The 24,261-nt window shown below is 40.2% G+C and overlaps 1 protein-coding gene and 2 long non-coding RNA genes across 5 annotated transcripts in view; 2 read left to right on the top strand and 1 right to left on the bottom strand.

Moving 5' to 3' along the window:
• Positions 1–4,613: 4,613 nt before the first annotated feature.
• The window catches only part of LOC118368430 (uncharacterized), a 21,588-nt gene continuing 1,940 nt past the window's right edge, over positions 4,614–24,261 (bottom strand). Inside the window, exons 2-4 of the long non-coding RNA XR_004822332.2 lie at positions 8,851–9,151; positions 8,028–8,159; positions 4,614–6,922 (exon numbers count right to left, since the gene is read on the bottom strand). This is a non-coding gene — a long non-coding RNA (uncharacterized LOC118368430). The remainder of the gene's footprint in view (positions 6,923–8,027; positions 8,160–8,850; positions 9,152–24,261) is intronic.
• LOC118368428 (hepatocyte nuclear factor 3-beta) lies at positions 12,411–15,038 on the top strand. Its single transcript, XM_035752507.2, has 2 exons — positions 12,411–12,712; positions 13,469–15,038. The coding sequence occupies exons 1-2, from the start codon at positions 12,641–12,643 to the stop codon at positions 14,645–14,647; spliced, it is 1,251 nt and encodes a 416-aa protein (XP_035608400.1). The 5' UTR covers positions 12,411–12,640; the 3' UTR covers positions 14,648–15,038.
• Positions 17,334–24,261, top strand: part of LOC118368429 (uncharacterized) — a 25,332-nt gene continuing 18,404 nt past the window's right edge. Inside the window, exons 1-2 of one of the 3 annotated variants that reach the window (XR_004822330.2) lie at positions 17,365–17,379; positions 17,493–17,648. This is a non-coding gene — a long non-coding RNA (uncharacterized LOC118368429). Of the gene's footprint in view, positions 17,649–24,261 lie in introns of all 3 variants that reach the window. The other 2 variants (XR_004822331.2, XR_004822329.2) reach the window with 2 other exon arrangements.

Raw genomic sequence — 24,261 nt, 5'->3', positions numbered from 1 at the left:
TCAGCATACTTGACAGGAAGGGATGTTGCCTAAAATTAACAGGGAAAGGTGGCAAATTGCCTGAGTGAATTTACAAATGCACCATGGGAATAAATAGATGACTTTATCCTAATGCAATCTCAAATCTCAGTGTGTTGTTCAAATATTCCTCCAAAATGAATGCATTTCATTGCTACATTTCTTCGCTCCAGCCTACATCACCTGACCAAAATGACGTACACTAATGGAGAATCCCAATTGGGCAAAAGTCTGTCCTCTCATCAACTCCTCCGTCCTCCTCTCCTCAGTAACTAGTAACCTGGATACCGATAAGTAGTCGAGTGGTCAAGGAGAGCGTAAATTCATTAGTAGGTGAACAAAGGAGTGTCCTCTCCTCGATAGCCTCCTCGCACCGAATAAGCACAAGAGTATCCTCTCAGCTCTCTATCTCAGAATCGTTTTGAAATCCACCACATCTCCTTTGAATCCTTTTATCTAGTTTAATTAGTGTTTATAACTTTACAAATTATTTTGGGATTCCACCCCTGTAAAGGTAATTTGCCTGATGCCGTGCAAGTGGAGAAGGAGAGTAATTTCATATAAGCACATTTGTTTCCATGTTTCCTTTCCTTGGCTCCTCGATTACCTTGGACCTTTTTCAAAGTGTCGAGGAGAGGACAGAGAGGAGGTGAACAAAACCAATGGGGATTCTCCCTAAATCAAATTTGAAAAAGATACTCATTGCCACAGACGTTAATTCTGTTGAAATGGCGTGGGGGACAAACGTTGATTCAACCAGGGTGTGCCCAGTTGGTAAGGAGATTCTCAATTGGGCAAAAGTCTGTATCAGTATCAGCTAACATCATCATACGTTAGAGCAATCTGGTTCCCGGCAGTCGATTATGTACCACACAACCATTAGTAGATGCATGCAACTTCAAAGCATGGGAACACGACCATCATGTGTTTAGCTGATACGTAAAATACCTATCCAGGCGTTGTAAGATCTTGCATGGGTCAGCAACGCCTGGGCAGAGGAACACGCCTGTAGAGTCTAATTTCATACGGAGTGCATTTGTTTCCCGTTTCCTCTCCTCGCCTCCGCTCCTAGATTACCTTTGACCTTTTTCTAAAGCAGGCGAGGAGAAGACGGAAGAGAGGCGATAGGAGTTGAGCAAAACCAATTGAGATTCTCCCATAGATTGTATTGGTTGCAATGAGAAACATCATCAATCACACGACTATTTGAAGGGAAAGAAAAGATCATGGCAACATTGCTGGATAAAGAGAACGAAGTAGCATCAAAAGTTCTCAATATCACTCTGTACTACAGATCAATAGTGTAAGTTATTTCTTACCAAAATCCTATAATATGCCTACCCATATGTCAGGAATGGTCCATACAATGACTTTGTATTTAAACCAACTGGGCTCACTCTCTAGTCTCCAGCCAAGGTTTACGCCCATTCCAGTGTTACTCATGATGTAGGCCTAAGGCTTGGCAGTCCATCAAAATGATTTAAAAGATTTGCGAGAGCCCAGATACAGGCAGGTCTGTATGTATATATTGTATAAATTCAGGTAATAACTCCAGATAGGCCCCAGTAGCCCCCAGTGGTTGTGAGATGGTCATGAAATACCACCCTGCATACCACTGCTGGCTTGCTTCTGAAGCTAAGCAGGGTTAGTCCTGGTCAGTTCCTTGTATGGGAGACCAGATGGTGCTGGAAGTGGTGTTGGATGGTCAGTAGGAGGCACTCTTTCCTCTGGTCTAAAACATATCCCAATTCCCCAGGACAGTGATTGGGAACACTGCCCTGTGTAGGGTGCTGTCTTTCAGATGGGACGTTAAACGGGTGTCCTGACTCTCTGAGGTCATTAAAGATCCCATGGCACTTATCGTAAGAGTAGGGGTGTTAACCCCGGTGTCCTGGTTAAATTCCCAATCTGGCCTTCAAACCATCATGGTCACCTAATAATCCCCAGTTTACAATTGGCTCATTAATCCCCCTCCTCTCCCCTGTAACTATTCACCAGTTCGTTGCTGCAAATGAGAACATGTTCTCAGTCAACTTACCTGGTAAAATAATGGACGAAATTTTTTTACAAATGGATTGAGTAAGCATTTTTTTCAAGTTATCAATTTCTTATATAATGCATAATGGCTCCCTCCTCTGGACACATGCTGAACAACATCATTAAACCCCATCATTGCCTTGTCACCAGGTGTCACTCTATACAAGAGGATAGTCAGGACAGGGGCATGTAGTCCCAGAAAAGCACAGGTTCAATCTGGATTCTGTACGGTGAAACACTCCCAACAACGCATGGCTCTAACAAAATACTGTATGTAATAGATATCATTTCAATAAAGATTGTGATCTCTCAAACTGATGTGGTGGAACAGGGTTATAATCCGTGGTGGAAAAAGTACTCAATTGTAAAAGTAAAGATAATTAGCTCAACAGAGAAATACTCATGTAAAAATTAAAATCACCTAGTAAAATACTACCTGAGTAAAAGTCTAAAAGTATCTGGTTTTAAATGCACTTAAGTTCAGTGATGCAAAAAGTACTATATTAAAAGTTCAAAGTAAATTCTATTAATCAAATTTATTATATCAAGCTAACCAGATTTCACAATTTTCCAACACTCAGACATAATTTACAAGTGCCGTATTTGTGTTTAAGTGATTCTTCCAAATCAGAGGCAGAAGGGTTGACAATGCGTAATATTAATAGCTGTGTGAATAGAATCATATTGCTGCCCTGCCTGAACTTTTGGGTGTCAGGGAAAATGTATGAGTAAAAAGTACATATTTTCTGTAGGAATGTAGTGGAGTATAAGTTGTCAAAAATATAAATAATAAAGAAGTACCGATATCCCCCCCCCCCAAAAAAACGACTTAAGTTCTCAACTTACATTTTACTGAATGACTTTAAAAAGAAGATGGCACTGATAGACATGGCAGCTCTGTTTCTAGCTCCCACACCACTGGTTATAATGCCCTTTATTATGTTTTTCATCTTTAGCAAAAGAAAATCAATATGCCTCTATGCGGACGGCTTATATTGCACACAATATATATAATGATATATTGTGAATATATGTATGTTTCATGACTCATTAAATGAATTAAATGTATATATTTTTTCTACACAGCAGGTATTACAATTGACCCTCTTCACGTACCCTTTGTCTATGCCCTTACACAAGCACGTTTTTGATTACCTTTTTATTTTCTCGTGTGTATTTCTTTTATATGACTTAGTAATATAATAATAATAATAATAATTAGTATTACTGCATTTGTTGAGGAGGGCTCGCAAGTAAGCATTTCACGTGACAAAAACCCATTCATTTTTTTTCATGTAACAAAGGATCATGGAGATGGACGTCTGTCTTCGCGACGTCCTCATGTCTGCTTGTATTTGTACCAGCTTTGCTCAAGAGATTCACTGCACTTATCGTCTTCTCATTTCCTTCTCCATGCCAGGTGTCCACGGGTATAAGACCAGACAAGCAAACAAACAACACAACAGCAAACCACCTCACAGACAAGATTTGTCGGGGCTTTGGGAGAGATGCGAAGAGATCTTGTTTGCACCGTGGGCCAGTTCCATTTCAGTGTGATGACAGAGGAACCCTCTCAGGACAGGACAGGCCTTGAGTGACTTCTGGGTGATACAACTGCCTCAAAACTATATCACAGAGCACCACGAGCCCCAATACACTTTGTTATAGCCCTAGTCTTTATCTAAGCTAATCAGAAATATCTTTAAGATGATAGTAGCATTTCGCTGCCATTCAGAAGTCTTCCACTCAGGACAGACTGTGTTGTAGCTCTCAGCATCCTTCCATCCTGCCACGCGTCATCTGATTAGCCATTAATGACATAGTGTGAAGAAACTTGAAACACTCAAATACTTGTTTAAAAAAATGTGTTGGATATAGTCTATTATAAACCATCCAAAATATACTAAGGTACCCTTACCAGACAGCCTAGGAAACCAAAGAGCACCTAACCATATGAACTACTAGTACTCTGTTATCACAAACATGTTTTAAGTTGGTTAGATTCTATGAGACATTGTATAAACTGACAAATAAATGGACATGCTTATTTCAATGTTGTAGTTATGTAGTCTTTGAACATTCCCTATGTGTTTGTTTACTCTGTCCTTCCTGGAGGACAAAAGTCCATGTCTCCAATCTCTAATGCAATCTCACAGCCTACAGTTTTTATTTCCCACATCTTTTTCCCACATTAAGGCCCAGGTGAGAATTGAAAGCAACGACTCTGGTCATTTACACCTTTGCGTATGTGTATTAGGGACAAAGGTGTTTTAAAAATGGCAAGTGGATGACAAGATCAATTTTCAATTCCTCTGTCTCTTTACCAGTCATGGCAGTAGCATACAGTAAGTGGCCATTTTCCCCATAGGCTAATAAAGTAGCATGTAAGTTAGAGAAGAGATAATCAATTAGGATTCATAACATGGGTTTGTCACTAAAGTCAGGTTTCCACTATGCAATGCCAGAAGCAATATCTGACCATTGGAGTCAGAAGAATACAAAAGAGAGCACGTCCAGGTTTACTTCTTTATATACTACAGTATCATGACTGTGGAGGATGACACCAGTTTAATGTCTATTATGATTTTGAGATGACTGCAGGAAATAGAGTCAGGAAGGATTTCCTCAATGGTAGTAAATGCAGATGAAGTATATTGGAGTGTTAGATTTGCTGAGCACAGCTGTGGCTGAAGGTTTCCCATGCCCTTGCAGGGCTCCTGTGAGGGCCACACATATACCCTCCTGCAAACAGGCACAATACGCAACCCCTGAAAGGGATGGCCATTGAACTCTCAGGCAAGTGGCAATATTTGCTCACCTGAAATACACACATCTTGCCAATTGGTGTCGGGGTGGGGAAGGGAAGGGCCCCTGGTACAGCTGCGGCCTGGAGAAAGGGCAGAGCAGGAAGTTTTGTGGGGTGCTCCCCTGCTGAGCGGCTGTTTAGCAGTGGTGGACCCATTGTGTTTTATGTGAAGCAGGGCCATATTTGTTCCAAGCTGCAGGAGGCTGATGAGGTGCTAATCTGTTGAGTGGCCGTGTCATTGGGCCTCCTTTGCCAATGGCCTGTTAGCTGTCAGGGCCTGTAAAAAGGCCACATTTACGGGCTCCGCAAGACTCTGCCAAGGGTGTTCATGGGTAAGCAAACACAGATTGGACACTTATGTTGTTGGGCCGGCAGGGAGGCTTTATCGCCGAGCTCCTGGAGTGACACGGAGGGAGATCTCTTTGAGCCCTCTTCATTACATAGCCGGCCCCCGCAATGTTCCTCAGTAAACACTACAAAAGACCCATATACACATCTACATATGGATTGCTACCGGAAAATACAGGAAGGATGCTGGACTACTCCTGAACATACAGTACCAGTCAAAAGTTAACACACCTACACATTCCAGGTTTTTTTGTTGTTTTTTCTGTTTTCTACATTGTAGAATAATAGTGAAGACACCAAAACTATGAAATAACACATATGGAATGATGTAGTAACCGAAAAAGTTTTAAAAAATCAAAATACTGTATATTTTATAGTTGAGATCCTTGACCCTTTGCTTTGATAACAGCTTTGCACACTCTTGGCATTCTCTTAGCATTCTCTCAAACAGCTTCATGAGGTAGTCAGCAGGAATGCATTTCAATTAACAGGTGTGTCTTGTTAAAAGTTAAATTGTGGAATTTATTTCCTTCTTAATGCGTTTGAGGCAATCAGTTGTGTTGTGACAAGGTGAGAAGATACAGAAGATTGCCCTATTTGGTAAAATACCAAGTTCATATTATGGCAAGAACAGCTCAAATAAACAAAGAGAAATGACAGTCCATCATAACTTTAAGACATGAAGGTCAGTCAATATGGAAAATGTCAAGAACTTTGAAAGTTTCTTCAAGTGCATTCGCAAAAACCATCAAGCGCTATGATGAAACTGGCTCTCGTGGGACCACCACAGGAAAGGAAGGCTCAGAGTTACCTCTGCTGTAGAGGATAAGTTCATTAGAGTTACCAGCCTCAGAAATTGCAGCCCAAATAAATGCTTCACAGAGTTCAAGTAACAGATGCATCTCAATATCAACTGTTCAGAGGAGACTGTGTGAATCAGGCCTTCATGATTTTATTTAGAATTCAAGGCACACTTAACAAGCATGGCTACCACCATCCCATCTGGATTTCACTTATTTCAATTTTTATTTAACTAGGCAAGTCCGTTAAGAACAAATTCTTATTTACAATTACGGCCTAACCTCAGCCAAACCTGGACGACGCTGGGCCAATTGTACGCTGCCCTATGGTACTCCCAATCACAGCCAGATGTGATACAGCCTGGAATCGAACCAGGGACTGTAATGACACTTCTTGCACTGAGATGCAGTGCCTTAGACTGCTGCACCACTTGGGCGTGGGACTATGACTTGTTTTTCAACAGGACAATGACTCAAAACACATCAAGAAGGAGAGCGATGGAGTGCTACTTTGAAGAATCTCAAATATATTTTGATTCGTTGAACACTTTTTTGGTTACTACATGATTCCATATGTGTTATTTTATAGTATTCATTTCTTCACTATTATTCTACAATGTAGAGTAAAAATAAAGAAAAACCCTTGAATGAGTAGGTGTGTCCAAACTTTTGACTAGTATTGTATATCAGCGCTCAACAGATGCACCATCTTTTCATTTCACCTTATTCTGTTAACTCACGCACATGACTTATAAACAGAGGTAGTCTGGTGTGGCTGTAGAAATGTATTTCTGCCTCTGACGCGGTGGGATCTTGTGGGGGGCCAAATGAAAGGCTCTGCATCTCTGGTGGCAGGCTCAGGTCAGCCGTGGCTGTGTCAGAGATAATCCCAAACATGACGTTTTCCATCAGCCTGGAATAGAGAGAGGACAGATGCAGATATGGGACTGGTGGAAAAGGAAATGGTCAAATGCCATCAGATGTATAACCAAATATTTTCTAAAGGCCCTGATGTTTCTCAGCTTCAGCTCCATGGATTTCAAGATCTCAAGTCGTTGTGATGATTACAATAATATTTTAAGTTTCAGACTATCAAAATGTCTGCATGTGGTGAATCATATGATCCCCAACTATTCCCTATGTATGAATCCAACCAGGTGTTAGCGGCTTTTGGAGAAATCCCTTGATAATGTTTACCATTAGATGGGCCATTAACTGTTGGATTCATTTCCAATCAGCCTTCCTGATTGGTGCCTGTTTTCTGAGACCATGGCAGGTGAGTGCGAAGGACATTAGCTGACTGATTATCAGGTTTGTTGGAGTGACATTAGACACAGTTCTTCCCATGGGATCACACCAAGTTAATTAGCATAGCACTACTTTGCCTCATGTTTAATTGCCTTCTGTCTGTGATGAAATGTGTATTGACATTGCAGTTCACTTCTAATGAATAACAATGGATAATTGGGCAATATTAAATATTTTGCCCAATACACATCCATTCAGATGGTTTAACATAACATAATCAGACCTGGAGCACTACGCAAATGTATTGTGTCCAAGCTACTGTACAATATGTTAGCAAAAATAGAGGCTCATAGACAAAGATAAGAATTGTTCAGTAACTAACTTCACAAATAATGCTCCCCACATTATACACTGAGTGTACAAAACATTAGGAACACCTGCTCTTTCCATGACATAGACTGACCAGGTGAATTCAGGTGAAAAATATGATCCCTTATTGATGTCACCTGTTAAATCCACTTCAATCAGTGTAGATGAAGGGGAGGAGACAGGTTGAAGAAGGATTGTTAAACCTTGAGACAAATCAGACTTGGATTGTGTATGTGTGCTTTCGACACCTTGTAGAGTCCATGCCCCGACAAATTGAGGCTGTTCTGAGAGGATAGGGGGGTGCAACTCACTATTAGGAAGGTGTTCCTAATGTTTTGTACACTCTATGTAGTTATTGATGTATTATGTCCTTGTATTACTGTAAGTCCTTTTCTCTTAACCTTTTTGAGATGCCATCTGATGTTAGCCACTCTCAAGATGTTGGATCCCATGATATCTCCTCCTGTGGTCCACTGGGTAGACAAACACCAAGTTGGATCGATACAGATCATCACTCAGCTTAGGCCTCCTTTCTACATGACAAGAGAAAAGTAGCACAAATGTAATTGCCAGGCCCTGGATACAGCACACATAAAACGTAGGCTATTGCATGGCATTCCCGAGCGCATTCCTCTCAATATCCAAAGGTGCGTATTTGAGGAAATCCTTAGGCCATTTGTGCCCGTGTTTGCCCCAGGACCCAGTGGGGTGAGTCGGTGTAATAACTGCTGCCCCCTCCCTCTGAATCACATCACTATGGCTGTCCTGCCTATTTATTTAGCCGGGTTGTGTGCCTTCCCAGTCTAGTCGCTTTTCAGATTCATTTCCAGGTAAACACACTGTGGCAAGCCGCAAACCTGCAGCCAACAAGCGTTGTCACAGCTGTGGCAGATAATGGGAAGTCCAAACTCCGGGCCTGTTCTGGAATGTTTACTGTCACCACAGGCACTTGGCAGCAAACATTTTTCCATCGCTTTCCGAAGAAAGAGGCTCACTTTATTAATTTTATTTTTACGAATCACAAGCTTAACTTATTGACCCCAGTGTTTTGTATGGGGTAAGGCAACAAAAACTTGAAAAGGGGGAAACTAAAGTGAATCTTTAAAGCTCGCTGAAAACTGAAGCAGCACAGTGGCAAGAAATCCTACTCTGAAAGCGAAGCTTGAAGCAACACATTTCTGCCAACAACTTCTGGGTGTTTGAAGGAATGTTAGATGGTCCTACCTTTCTCACAGAGCAGAGAGGAGCGCACCCAGTTTCCATCCCCCAGCCCAGCTCTGTTTCCAAGTACCTCTTAGGATGACCCTGAGGCGAAGGGGATCCAGAGAACTAGGCTTTGTGATATGATGGCGTGATATGATTATGTAATTGAAGGTGTGTTGTAATAGCACAACCAGGTGTCAGACTGTCACCTTTCCATTGGTCCACAAGGGAATCTCTAGTGTGGTAAGGGCTGGAGTGTTCAACTCCGGTCCGTTAGGGCCACAGTGTTTGAAAGCGGCCTTTGAAGGCTGGAGCTGTGCACCTGTGGGTGAGAGACTTAAATTCATATTCAATGTTTCATTCATGGGGGCAGACAAGAAATACATGTAGCCTATCCCCCAAGAGCTGCCATATCCCCTTAGCTTCCAGTCAGTACCTGGTATGAATATCAAATTGGCTGAGAATAGAAGCCAAAATCTCCATAAAATCAAAGCATAAAGTGCCCTGATGTGAAGCTGACCATCCAGTACCATCCAGTTTTTAAAGACCCTGAACCATAAAGATCCAATACCATGCAGTTTGTAGAGTCCCTAGTGAGACTGGCCATGTAACATATTGTACAACCAGTATTCCTCTTGTATGGTGGCAGAAAGGTGAGAACCAGCTAGCGGGATATTGCACTGCAATGCCAGCGCTGAAGTATTATAGCACAACCCCTTCTGAAAAAGGTGGGGAAAAAGTGGGATATCCTTTTCTGTCACCCATTGGACAAATCACCCATTGCACTCACCTCCATCTCACACATTACAAAGGATTGATGCATATGCAAGTTTGTTAAAATGGTCTACATCCATTGTTGCAGGCAGAAAGAAGTCTGGCCCAGAGGTCTGGCCCAGAGGCCATTTTAGCTGTTATATATAAAATAATGATATAAAAATATTGATGTCTAATGTTTGTAGACAAATGATGAGATTAGGATAAATTGACTATTTTATTATTGATTGATGTATTTGTTATATGTTGTATAGTGCTGTTTTGTACTGATTATTGTGGTTGTCTTGTGTTTAGTCTGTATATTGTTTTCCATCAGGGACCAGGTTGGAAACAAGTCCATTGTGTTTTATTCAGTGCATATTTTTCCCAATCAATATGGACATAATAACGTTATATTATAGTTTTTGTTTTTATAGTAATGAACAAATGTGTGAAGACATGGGGAAGGGGATACGCTGGTTAACAATTAACTCCAGAATTAGCTAAATATTTTACAAGAACATTGGTCATATTGTCATTTATAGCATGTTTTTTTTTAAGAACATTACTTTGTGATAGTATGGCCAGTCACATTTTACCATATTTATGTACAGTTGGGAAAGAGGTCAATGACCTATAGTTGTCATGGACACAATGTATTCAGAACTCAACACTTATAAAAAAGGTTTCCAAAATGGTTCTTTGGCTGTCCCCAATCGAAACCCTTTTTGGTTCCAGGTAAAACCTTTTTGGGTTCCAGGCAGGTAGCCTAGTGGTTAGAGCAGTGGGCCAGTAACAGAACGACTGCTCGATGAAATCCCCAAGCTGACATGGTAACAAATATGTTTTTCTACCCCTGAACAAGGCAGTTAAGCCGCTGTTCCTAGACCATCATTGTAAATAAGAATTTGTTCTTAACTGACCTGCCTAGTTAAATAAAGGTCAAATAAAAAATAAACTTTTGGGTTCTGTGTGGAACCCTATGTGGAAAGGGTTCTACCTTGACCCAAAAAGGGTTTTTCAAAGGTTTATCCTATGAGGACCTGCAGCCTAAGAACCCTTCTAGGTTCTAGATAGCACCTGAAGTGATCCAACAACGTCAGCATGAATATTGCAATGCTCAGCTTTTTTAAAACATTGTAATGCAAAAAATAATTTATTTTTATTTTTATAAGAACAATACTTTTCAATGTCTATACCATGACGATTTCGGCTTATATTACGCCTCTCAATAAATGGAAGTAACTGTGTTGAATGTGTAGGCTATGTGGTCCTTAGACACACCAAGGGGTGGTCATGATCTCATTTCCAAGTTAAGCAGACGGTCTGTTGTCCCCTCGTCAACACCGAATGGTTTACTCTCCTTTACTAATGGGGTTTTACCGATAGTTATGCTCTTACATCTATATGCAGTCAAATAGATGTTCAACCAACGGCACGTGGCTGGCACCATTCTGTGTCCTCACTTTGATCCGGTAAATAAGATAGGAAGTTATATTCTATAGGCTAGTTGATTAATTAATGTAACGATAGGCTATAGAGATTTTAGAGGGTGTTGTTTTCTGTACGTAGTCTAATGCACCACTAACAATTATTGTTGGACAAATATAACCAAGAGAGGGCGCTGAAACGTAAATCTTCCTCTAATTGTTCTCGCGCACAACACTAATACATTATCACAAAAACATATAAATAATTCTAAATAATAAGGAAACCTTAAGACATGGCCATTATTATTATGTTTTATGAGATCTGTAGTGAAAAAAACATGGAACATGTTATTACTGATTAGGCCTATTTGTCATTTATCTGCCATGATTTTAAATGTTTCTTTTTCATATTTGTTGTACTTTATTTTAATTTTATAATTTCAAATAGGCCATGCCCTATTCCCTAGACTACACCAAACTGTAAATTCGTTAGTGGCTGGATTGATTTTATTCTAGCCTAAATCATTCTTACTTTTTTTCCTAAAGCCTATCAGCCGACATCGAGGCAATCCGTTAAATCGTCAGTGCTCAAACACATTGAATAAACTTTACTTTGTTTAAGGTATCTAGCGCTTGTGTCCTGGGAAATCAATAGTCCACACCTTGACACACACGCGCGTTCACGGACGACACGTTCTCTTTCCTATTTTAGTCCACACATTTAATAGCAATAGAAGCTACCAAGTGAATATTATCTTGAAATTGTAAAATGCAAAAACCTGGCAATATGTTTTGATATAGGCTACATATTAGGGCCGTATGTTGTTATGGCTTGCAATTGAGGTTGAAAATATCAATATTATTCTTAAGGGGACAATAATATACGTTTTTACCGTAAAACTGGTTGTGAAACCTGAATTGCTTAGGCTACGAATGATTCAGACTAATGGATCAAACTTAAACTAAATAATTTCTCTATCACTTTACCAAAGCTATATGAAATTGGGTGGCTTAAGATGGAGTAGACTTCGATAAGATCGAGTAGACTAATGAAATAGTACATTACCTCGTCAAATACTCAACTAAATCTAGGTCCTTGGTGGTAGGGAAGAAAAACAATTAAGATGCATTTAAATTCATTTTTCAAGCAACGTCTGAAAAGAACATCACAAGAGAAATAACGCATGATAAAAAAGCAGCGCCAAAACAGCAATTAACCCCCCCTTTCTGAAATTCAATAAGATTATAATGAATATTTTTATATGAGACTGTTGTTTTTATTCAGCGCAGGTGTACAATAGGGGGGCAAATCGAGGAGGCTAACGCCTAGGTGTGATGAGATTATTCAAATAGGGCAAGTGAAGAAGTAGGGATTGGAGGCTCGCCTGGCGCACAGAGCTATATCATAGAGTTTACAGCCAGCTCAGAACGTCATTTGAACTCCGGTCATCATCAGACGCTTTTCAGCGCCCGTGGGCACGGCTGGCTGAAAGACACACATGCGCCAGTCCTTGACTAAGGATCCTACCAACGACCCGAATACCCCGTGGTCCCAAATCACCGTTTGTTAGAGCGCGTTTTGCCATTTCTTCTGCGAAGAAACGGTTTGACAACTATTCGGAACTTCCATGATGCTTGGAGCAGTTAAAATGGAAGGACACGAACACACAGACTGGAGCACCTACTACGGAGAGCCCGAGGTGGGTACCTTAAATATTTTTTTTCGTCTGCAGCCGATCCCATTTTATACAACTCAATATTAGCCCAGAGATAATATTAACTTTGTGATCAAATATTGACTTGAGGCGCCTCCAAATCCTGCCCCATCTCTACGCACGGCACTATCCTAACGAAGTTGTGCTTGACATGTAGGGGAAACTTTTTACTCAGATTGTAATTCCATATGTCTACATTTATCTTTACAAAATCATACATAGTTGTGTCATTTTACCCAATGAGCAAACATTTGTTTAACCGTTTTGATTGGTGAACGATGAATTCAAATATTTGTGTTGCATGTTCTATAATATTGTCCACACACTAGAACAATTTAATCAATTTTCTCTTTGTATTTAAGCTGATTACCTGACGTAAGATATGGTGACAATTCTTCGTTTTTACTTCCTTGATGTAGGCTAGACATTTAAGCTACTGGTCACATCATCGAGTGAAATTATATTTCTGTCAAGCAATTTGCTTTACCAAATTTAGCATTGGATTTCAGAAGATGGAACTGCGCCGGGATTGCTTGCTTTGACGTCAATTTCGATCATTTATGTTTACCATTATAATAATACTGATTATCATAGTTTTGCTGGTTGTTATCATTTTTGCTGATATATTTGATATTATGTTATTATCATAGCTTTATTAGGTTCACTACACATGAACACTATCAACCCTTCCCGAAAATCTCAAACAGGCTAACAATACTTGTTTTCTGTCTTGCTTTCCAGTGTTACACCTCGGTTGGTAACATGAACACAGGCCTGGGCATGAACTCAATGAACACCTACATGAGCATGTCGGGCATGAGCACCACGGCCAACATGACAACCAATCCCATGAACATGTCCTATGTCAACACGGCAATGAGTCCCTCCATGACCGGAATGTCACCGGGCACCGGAGCCATGAACGGCATGGGCGCTGGCATGACAGCCATGAGCGCCACGCTCAGCCCCAGCATGAGCCCCATGACCGCGCCTCCGTCCATGAACTCCCTTACGTCCTACGCCAACATGAACGCCATGAGCCCCATGTATGGACAGTCCAGCATCAACAGATCTAGGGACCCGAAGACATACCGGAGGAGCTACACTCACGCCAAGCCCCCGTACTCTTACATTTCTCTCATCACTATGGCTATCCAACAGTCCCCCAGCAAGATGCTGACGCTGGCCGAGGTCTATCAGTGGATCATGGATCTTTTCCCGTTTTACCGACAGAACCAGCAACGCTGGCAGAACTCAATTCGCCATTCTCTATCGTTCAATGATTGTTTCCTCAAAGTGCCTAGATCTCCGGATAAGCCCGGTAAGGGCTCGTTTTGGACACTCCACCCGGATTCGGGGAACATGTTCGAGAACGGCTGCTATCTGAGGAGGCAGAAGCGGTTTAAGTGTGACGGCCAAAAGAAGATGTGCAAGGAGTCAGGAAGGAAGACATCCGAGGGCGGCTCGAACAGCAGCTCGGAGAGTTGCAACGGCAACGAGTCCCCCCATTCCAACTCCTCCCCCAACGATCACAAAAGGTCTCTGTCAGACATGAAGTCTATCCAGGCTCTGAGTCCGGAGCACGCCGCCTCACCGGTGTCCCACTCCCAGGTGCATGGGCACCTCATGTCCCAGCATCACTCGGTCCTCGCACACGAAGCGCACCTGAAACCCGAGCATCACTACTCGTTCAACCACCCCTTCTCCATCAACAACCTCATGTCTTCGGAGCAACAGCATCACAAAATGGACCTAAAGACTTACGAGCAGGTGATGCACTATTCTGGCTACGGTTCCCCCATGGCCGGGGCGCTGTCCATGGGTTCAATGGGAAAAGTGGGTTTAGATTCCTCGTCAATACCCGCTGACGCATCTTACTATCAAGGCGTCTACTCCAGGCCTATTATGAACTCCTCATAAACTCAGTCCCCAAACAGAAAACGGACTCTTTCCAGCAATTTGTACATTTGTAAAATGATAGTTTGTGCATGTAGGACTATTCCATATATTTTTGACGTTTCCCACTGATTTAGTTGTCAAGTTGGTTTAGTAATTATTTTGTAAAGGGATGTTAATAATAATGTGGCAAAATGTGTTCAAAATGCGGCGTTAAGAATGGACCAAAAGACAATAAGCCTAGTGTAAAATGCATCTGTATAGGCCCTACCTACCGGGATTCTTAAATGAATTTAAATGCATCGTGGGAGACTGAAGTTCTTCAATCATTTGTGTAATTCTTATTTATGGCTTGTAAATGTGTGTTCTTGTAGTGGACGACAAGAACAGAATCTATATTAAAGTGTTATTTGGATTTTTTTCTGAACACAATTTTGTTATTTATACAGTTGGTATTACGCATCAATCAAATAATAGGCCTATTATTATTATTAGTAGTAGTAGTAGTATTAGTAGCGTTAGTAGTATTGGTATTATTATTATTATTAGTAGTAGTATTAGTAGTATTAGTAGCATTTGTATTATTATTAGTAGTATTAGTATTAGTAGCATTATTATTATTATTAGTAGTAGTAGTATTAGTAGCATTAGTATTATTATTAGTAGTAGTAGTTGTAGATTTAGAAGTAGTAGTACTATTCGTATTATTATTATTATTAGTAGTAGTAGTAGCATTTGTATTATTATTATTATTAGTAGTAGTAGTTGTAGTAGTAGTACTATTAGTATTATTATTATTAGCATTAGTAGTATTAGTAGCATTGGTATTATTATTATTATTAGTTGTAGAAGTAGAAGTAGTAGTAGTAGTAGAAGTAGTGGTAGTGGTAGTAGAAGTAGTAGTGGTAGTAGTAGTAGTAGTAGTAGTAGTAGTAGACCTAGTAATATGCAGCATTGGCAGCTTCAGATATGCCAAATCATTTAAGATGACAATATTTTTTTCAGGTCTTCACTCTTATAAAAGTGTTCCGTTGTGTCCAATAAAATAATATTTAGGAGGAGTTACATCTTTAAACACCACGAAAAGGCGCATTTTATTTGGTGAGCTGTGTGCTCATAACGATACTGATCATCTAGTTGTGTAGTGAGGATGGAGGGAAAATAAGTTTGGATCCTCTCAATGACCAAACCATTTTCGAAAACATAAAGAGCAAACTATAGGCCTATTGATAAGTGGTAAAATGTTGACAATTGACAACAACAAAAAACACTAGGTTTATGCACAATATCGAACATTTACGATTTCTTTCAAATTTTGGATTGCAGTTATTAATCTGCACCTTCATTTCCCCGGAGAAAGAAAAAGTCGTACAACTATCTTATGTGTTTCTTTATGTCTCCAATGGGTGACAAGTGGACTATACTCACTTTGGCCAAAGATGTTTCATCTAATTCCATCTATCATATTGTAATATTTAAAATGTTAATGAAATTCATATAAATACTAAGTATAGCCTGCTATAGCCTACTTGAAAAATAACAGGAAGGCCCACTCACTGAATATGCTCCCAATCACTGACAACGATCTTCATCCACATGATCATTAAGCAAATGATGATATAATTCATATTCACACAATTCCTACGCGAAAGAAACCAGAAAAATTGACCTATTTATCCACATGGCTCCTAGATATTTAGCAAACAACATAACGTATATTAACTAGCTGTAGGATATGTGACAAACTTTGATTCCAAGTGACAGTGGTGAAATAGGGGTGGATGGAGGGCAGAGACAAGGATAGGCGTTGAAAATGGTCACAAGCAGTCAAGCTATGCTATAGAAGTGAGGACATGCACCAAACAACAATATCCAACTCAGCTCAACACAGGCATGTGTTTTCTATCATAATATTATGCTAACGATCTTTTCAAACGTGATATCAACAACAGTTAGGGGCGGCTCAATGTCAGATAGCAGAAACAACAACAGCAATGTTAAAATGTTCTTCATGCGATAAGGGCTCTATCCTCGGCACACGGCTTTTGCTTTAGTCATGTCTTTAGTCATGTTACAACCTTAAAATGCATTATGAAACGTATTCATCAGTAAATCGTGCACACACACACACACACACACACACACACACGCACGCACGCACACACAGTAAGTCCCCCCTGATGGAAGACACTCATGTTGAGATCTTTGGATGAAAAGTGTTTAATTATCACATAAAAGTGTCCCGTGGGGTCAGAGAAAAGTTGTGGGGAAGGGGGCTGATTGAGAACAGTCTACTTACTGAATGTGATGCTCCGCCTGCTTTGTTCTGTATCACTAAGCCATTGTCTAGGGGTACTTTTAAACTACTGAGAGATGCCTTCTCAATGAGCCTAAAGATAAGATATAGTTATAGTCGAAATGATTCAAAATCCTTACATTCCCAAAACGGCAAGACACCAATTATTTTCCTCCACGGACGGGGGGATACCAAGCCCCTGCCGGTGTACTTAGAAATCCAAGGGCAGGGAGTTTGTCCCTTTGCCAGATAGGACACTGCATCACCTTCTGAACACGTAAAGGGTGCATGCGTTTATTCTCCAGTCCCTCTCACAAATCGTACTTTAAACACCCGTGATCTGCGAATAAACAAAGGCAGTAAACAATGGAGTGGAGGCTATGCCCACAATATAGGAAGTACATGCACAACCAAATTGTAGGAGTGTAAACTTTGAAGAGGACGTCACCGCTCAGTAAATGTACACAGACATTCAATTTCGTTCTCTTCATTTTAGACATAATGCGTAACTGATTATTTTTTTAGCACACTGATCGATATCTCGGTAAAATAATCTTCTTTTTTTTTAACTAGCGGGGCAGTGAAATCTTTGCTTTGTGCTAAAGTCAACAGTGACAGAGTTTGAGCTCAAATAAATGCCGTGATGTCTCCAGCCCTTTGCAGAAGGCTGAACGCGAGGTTCCACATTGGGCTCCTAGCTTGCCAGTAAGCATCCACCGTATTTCACAGGTATGGACATTTGATTGTATATTTCCTAACTTTGTTTCAATTCAATCTTTGTGTGATGATAGTTATTCGTTTGGGGCCGGGGGTATGCTAGATGAGAATTGAGCACTGGCTGAAATCCTGGTTAGAAAGGTCCTCGAGCAGGCCCAATTGGGTTTCATGACAATGGTTGGTTCAAAGCTTCAAAAAGGCTGATGTGATTTGCAAGTTCTGTGATAGAGGTTGTTGCCTCTTCATTCAGTGTCTTTCAATTGCATGTCAGAGAGCTATCGCAGCTGATATATATCATTGATGTCACGAGAGGAGCACTTGCTCCATTGCGCATGGAACTCTGTTTTATAGCCTACAATGAAACCCTACGGTACGGCTCCAACATTCAAATGTTAGTGTCCGAGTGGTTTATAGCCTGTCATTTTTTTAATGTTTCATTGCTATCCATAGTTGAGTGTTTTGCTGTGTGCGTCAGGTTTTCAGGAACCCATTGAGTCTTTTCTATTGGCTTTCTTTTGGGGATGATTTAAAGATAATTTTACACACACTGCTTGAAAATAATTCAAACACGAATCAATATTGGAATTCCAAATGTCAAGAACATTTATTTGAATGAATTAGCTATCATAAATTATCGTCATTGTCTTCCCCATCTCATTCATGATACCTATTTACAATTGGTTGCGGACTTCCAATGATAACATATGGGCTAATAAAATAATGATGATAATAATAATAACAATAATAATAATAATAACAATAAGATGAATAAGAAGAAAAAGCCTGTGTAATAGGCTTAGGCTACTGTATAAAAAATACACCATTGTGCTCAGAAAATAGTAGTAGCCTAGTAAAAGTTGTAATGTTGAGATGAAACCGTATGATGCGTCCAAAACACTGGGGACCGTTTTCAATAATTAATTCCCCTCCAATCTCGCTCTCACAAGGAGCAAGAGCCCTCGAAAATACCCATTACCCATTATTAAAATAGCATATGCCGACGCACTTCTACTCCGATCCTTTGATGGAGGTGATAACCTCAGTCAAGCCTCCTCCAGGATGGAGTGAAATGGGAATGGCCTTTAGAAACCCTAGTTCAAAGGTAACCGGCCTTAATCGGCACTGGAGAACCTTCTTACCAAAAGTGCACGAGAGTTTACCCACTGACATCAGCCTCTTAGGCCTACATCATCCAATTTATTAGTTACCTGAGATAGCTAGGCTACACGACATGAAGGACCAGGACCTTCATTGTTGTGGGGAACCATTTATAAAGGCCCGCCTCCGAAAAGTGTTTTGTTTTCGCTTAAGTTAAAAGATATCTGCAATAGAAATATATGCATGAGTCCTCGCTGGCTGTTCAGGCAGATGCACGCGCGTATAAGCACGCGTGTGTAACACACACACACACACACACACACACACACACACACACACACACACACACACACACACACACACACACACACACACACACACACACACACACACACACACACACAAAGGGGTTTCACATTTCAGCGCAGAGATGCCTCTGCAAAGGGCCTGGGCACACCATCACAGGCAACCCCTTCACTGTTGTTATAGCAACAAGATGAGCGATGGTCCAACTTGTTGATCCCTTTACTTTGCTAACCCATTTTAATTACATTTCTTACCGGTCGCCCTATTTGCATATTTCTAGATTAGTTTGAGTAACACGAGGAACCAATGGCATTTCTCAAGACCGAAACCTAGTCTGGATTTATTGGAACAAGTTGTGGTCAAACTTGGATGAAATTCCTCTTGCTGTGAGGACGCCAGGTTTTGGTTCATTCATGCTCCCTTCTAGACTCTGAGGCTGAACTCGCGGATGACTTATCTGTCCTTCTGTTTGCATTTCTATTGCATGAGCTTTGGAACAAAATTCTCACAACACTGGGACACATCGATATAAGGTCTATAAGCATCAAAGCAAAATGTTGAAAACTGGTTTGAAATAGGTTTTCATTTTGATTACAGATATCGTTGGCCCGGGGTATTGCTCTTCATGATGGAACCATGGATTGCATCATTTGAATTAACCAAGTTTATTCATAGCAGTAGATGCACATGGTCCCATAGACCTATAGGCCCATAATAATATCATGTGTGACGGGTTACCAACTCTGGCCCTATATTCCCGTTGAAAGCACTAGTAGCCTAAGCTCACATGCAGCCACCACCAGGACCTGGAACACCCAAGTAGAACGGTCTCCCGGGTGATAGCGGGACACCAGTCTAACAAGCTGTAATTCGGTTTTAGCCTATTGCAGGGGTGGGACCGTCCACACTGCCCCAATTTAACTCCTCTTTCACGCGAAATACTCATAATCCCATATTTTAGTAAGGGAAACTGCTATCCTACAGTATATTAAAGACAATAAAGTGAAAACTCAAAGCCACCCATGGTTTCTCAGCAGTCAGTTAGTTCCTCGTCATGATCTACGCCCATCGCGTCCACCCATCTTGCTTCAATTAACACTAGCTTTAGTGGCCATTTAATTATCTGACACTTTGCATGAATAATTCTCAATGCGGCAGCGCGAGTTTATGCTATTCAAATAAGTGCATACATGTAGGATCCAGGACATATATACATTTATTTAGGCAAGGGATATAATTCCTTTAGCTAAATAGATTTCTAGAAAAAATCAGCAACATAGACCGTCTGTTGCTGATGGCAAACCTATTTTCCCTCTGGGAATACATTATTATTTTCATTATTATTATTGTCATAATTTTTTAAAATCACAATTATTATTACTATTTATTATTATTATTATTATTATTATTATTATTATTATTATTATTATTATTCATGTAGACTATTAATAATTAGGCTACTGCTTTAAAATTGATGATCGAATTGCCCATAGACTAAATAACAGACGTTGAGACCATTAGGTGCAAACGAAAAAAATTAATTCAATATCGAGAAAGGTTGATAATGGATCCTTTGAGAACTACAGACACCAATTGATTTACTGATTTTCAACGATAAACATTTTGACTAGAATAATTTGAGACTTTCAATTAGATGGGGGGGGGAACTAGATGTAAAAAAAAAAAAAGAATGATATACATTTTCGTTTTCTGTAATCCACCTAATATTGGTATGCACCCTGCTATAAAAGCCCATAGATGATGATGAAGGAGAAGGAAAAGGTGAAAAAGCTAAGAATAATCCGTTCATAGGTTACCCCAATCATTCATTCTACAGCAAATACAATTTGCACTTTTTCTTACAATATTTCTAATTTGGTATGATAATTATCCGAAGTACAAAATTGGAAAAGACACCTTATACACCTTTGAAAAACATTATATTTTCAATGTATTCAGCAATTCATATCGGAAGTAGTATGAGAAATTAGATTGATTTGAGTCAAATGGTGATAATAAATATGGTTGCCTGAATGGTGTGTGAAACACCCTGTGGTCAACCCAATATGGGAAACTGTGTCTGCCTGATTCTGTGGCAGAAGCCTTCTCTGTTCACTTTACAGTGAACCTCCTCATTGTCTGTTTGTACCCTAATTGAGTGGGTCCTAAATGTTAGTTCCTCCAAAGCTCCACCTTGAATGAATCATTGGCTGTTCTAATGGAAACAAAACGCTATGGAGAGGGATATGGAGAGGGCTCTCAGAAGCATTGAGAGTAGGCAATTGTACACATCCCAATGTAGCACAGAAGGGCGTAATGTAACAGGATGAAAAGAGAGCAGATGCCCACTCTACTCCCTGTGTGTTGCTCCAGAGACGAGTCTGTATTTAGCTGCTGATACTGTTTCAATGGAGACTACAATAGGAAGTATCCCATTCTCACTGATAACTATCAGGAATTAGCAGAGTCATGTCATGTGCCACACACCTCTCTATCATACCCAGGTGTGCAACTTTAGTAATAGAAGTGTGGGGGATAATACCATTTTTGTTTTGTTATCCGGTCGGATAAACACTCCAAACAGCCTACCTGACCTCTCGGAGGCGTCCACATGTTCCAAAAGCACACCGTTGCCTCGTTATGCATCACATTCCAATGATAAAACTGGGTCGGGGGGACAAAAATGCCATTTCAAAATGTGTGTGTGTGTGTGTGTGTGTGGGGAGGGGGGGGCTGCCCATTCCTACACTTCTCTCCGATACCTCGCTTATTGTACACGCTGTTCTTCTGAACCTAGCTGTCACTCCTATAGATACATACTTCTGCTGTACACACCTCTTAACTTGACATCTCTTTCCCATTCATTTGAGAATGTCTGAATTCTGAACAGACATGTCAGAAGAAATATACAGAGACAGTTTGGAGGAAACAACTCATATTTGAAGTACAGCTTGGAGGAAACAACTCCTATTTGAAGTACAGCTTTGAGGAAACAACTCCTATTTGAAGTACAGCTTTGAGGAAACAACTCCTAATTGAAGTACAGCTTTGAGGAAACAACTCCTATTTGAAGTACAGCTTTGAGGAAACAACTCCTAATTGAAGTACAGCTTTGAGGAAACAACTCCTATTTGAAGTACAGCTTTGAGGAAACAACTCCTAATTGAAGTACAGCTTTGAGGAAACAACTCCTATTTGAAGTACAGCTTTGAGGAAACAACTCCTAATTGAAGTACAGCTTTGAGGAAACAACTCCTATTTGAAGTACAGCTTTGAGGAATAAAACTCCTATTTGAAGTACAGCTTTGAGGAAACAACTCCTCGTTGAAGTACAGCTTTGAGGAAACAACTCCTATTTGAAGTACCGTTTGGAGGAAACAACTCCTCGTTGAAGTACAGCTTTGAGGAAACAAATCCTATTTGAAGTACCGTTTGGAGGAAACAACTCCTCGTTGAAGTACAGCTTTGAGGAAACAACTCCTATTTGAAGTACCGTTTGGAGGAAACAACTCCTAGTTGAAGTACAGTATTGAGGAAAAAACTCCTATTTGAAGTACATTTGGGAGGAAACAACTCCTATTTGAAGAACAGGTAACACCATTCATTACATCTGGCTTGCTTTTCTCAGATGATAAATTCCAGCCATATTTTCAGGTTTGACCCACCAGAGCAGGTAGAAATCAAAGGTCAGAGGGTCAGTCAGTATTTGAAAAGGAGGAGTGTGAGATGGGAGATGTGTCCGTACCTCCCTAACACGGCAGTGTGACATTACAGACCAGCGATTCCTCTCAGCCTGAGCCAGGCCGCATGGCCGTGTGGTCCACACATCCACACACACAGGGCCGCACTGGCGTCACAGAGAAACAAGTCAACAATTCCCATTGACAGTACCGAGGCAGCAGCTGGTGGGACAAGCACTAACCTAAAGACAACCTATTCTGGTCAGGACGGGGTGCCTCTCAGTACCCCACTGCTTTTGTATCACTCAGAGTGGAAGGATTGTTGGTGCTTGTCCATCTACAGTATGCACTGTAGAAATAATCCTAGATTTATAGATGTAGTATCTTAATTTGACCACCCTGTTGTTGTAGGACATTTCCTGTATAGCCAATAGATATAGCAGAAAATGCAAACTCGTAGTGTATTCAAGGTATAAAATTGCTTCTAAAGTTTTTAAATTTCACGTAAACTTTAAATGTATCAACCAAAATGTCTATGAATTATAATCCAAACAATAACTCACACTTTCTGTTGCTGCAGCATTATTTTCCTGCTGTGAACAAACTGGCTCAAATTGAGATCCTACATCTGCATTGAAGAGTCATCTGAAAATATATGCAGTGATATGGATACAAAGTAATCCGCAAAAACAATGGGCATCCTTGTGGATAAATAGGATGAAAGGATAAATAAGACTACAGACGTATAAGTGGTGTTGATTCTGCTTGAATGAAGCAGATATTACTTTTTTTTTGTTTGGTTCATTATAAAAATACAATCACCGTTTTTGATTGTGATTTCAATGATTGTGGTTTAATGCAGTAACAACACAGAATAACATAATTAATAAAAGTCCCATGATGGTAGTGACTGACCATTATTGATGTCACTTATTAACCATCATTTAGTCACGTTACTTTACTTTAAAACAATATTTCAGTTGTTGTGTATATTACTCTTTTGTTTTATTTGATGACTTTATTATTTAATTCCAAGTCAACTCATCTCTATAGAGCTGCTTCCTATGCTGTCTGACAAAATCAAAAATGTTTTAGTTCTTTAAAGTTAATATGGCATACATTTATGACTGCTGAATACCAACTATCAATCACTTAGATCGTGTATTTTCAGGTAGAGATAGCTGGCGAAGCAACAGCTGCTCTATATCCCCTCACTATCGCGCATTCTTCTGTCTCTTCGGTTGCAGGCTTAAAACAAAGACATACCCGACAAGTCGATACGCAATGAATTATGGTCATTGTAGTTAATTACCACGCTTTATGTGCTAAACAATGTATAATATTAGCCTGTTGGAAACTACAACTCTCTTCTCCATTGCATAGTTCAGGCTGGATCTGATTTATATCTAGAGAAATGTGCAACGTGCCACGTTGAGCTCACAGAAAAAAGAAAAACAAATGGAATTCAAACGTCTGTCAATTAGTTGTTACAAAACGGAGAAATAACCGACATTTCAGTTAATGCTCAGTACTAAAAGCAG

Source organism: Oncorhynchus keta, chromosome 35 (assembly GCF_023373465.1).
Source record: "Oncorhynchus keta strain PuntledgeMale-10-30-2019 chromosome 35, Oket_V2, whole genome shotgun sequence".
Classification (NCBI taxonomy): Eukaryota; Metazoa; Chordata; class Actinopteri; order Salmoniformes; family Salmonidae; genus Oncorhynchus; species Oncorhynchus keta.
This window is presented reverse-complemented; position numbering and strand designations above follow the sequence as displayed.

What these genes read in the sequence shown, in the direction of transcription:
- LOC118368428 (XM_035752507.2), top strand. Translation starts at nt 12,641, where the DNA reads ATGATGCTTGGAGCAGTTAAAATGGAAGGACACGAACACACAGACTGG. An exon ending in CCTACTACGGAGAGCCCGAG is followed by an intron (nt 12,713 to 13,468) that starts GTGGGTACCTTA and finishes CTTGCTTTCCAG; the next exon opens with TGTTACACCTCGGTTGGTAA.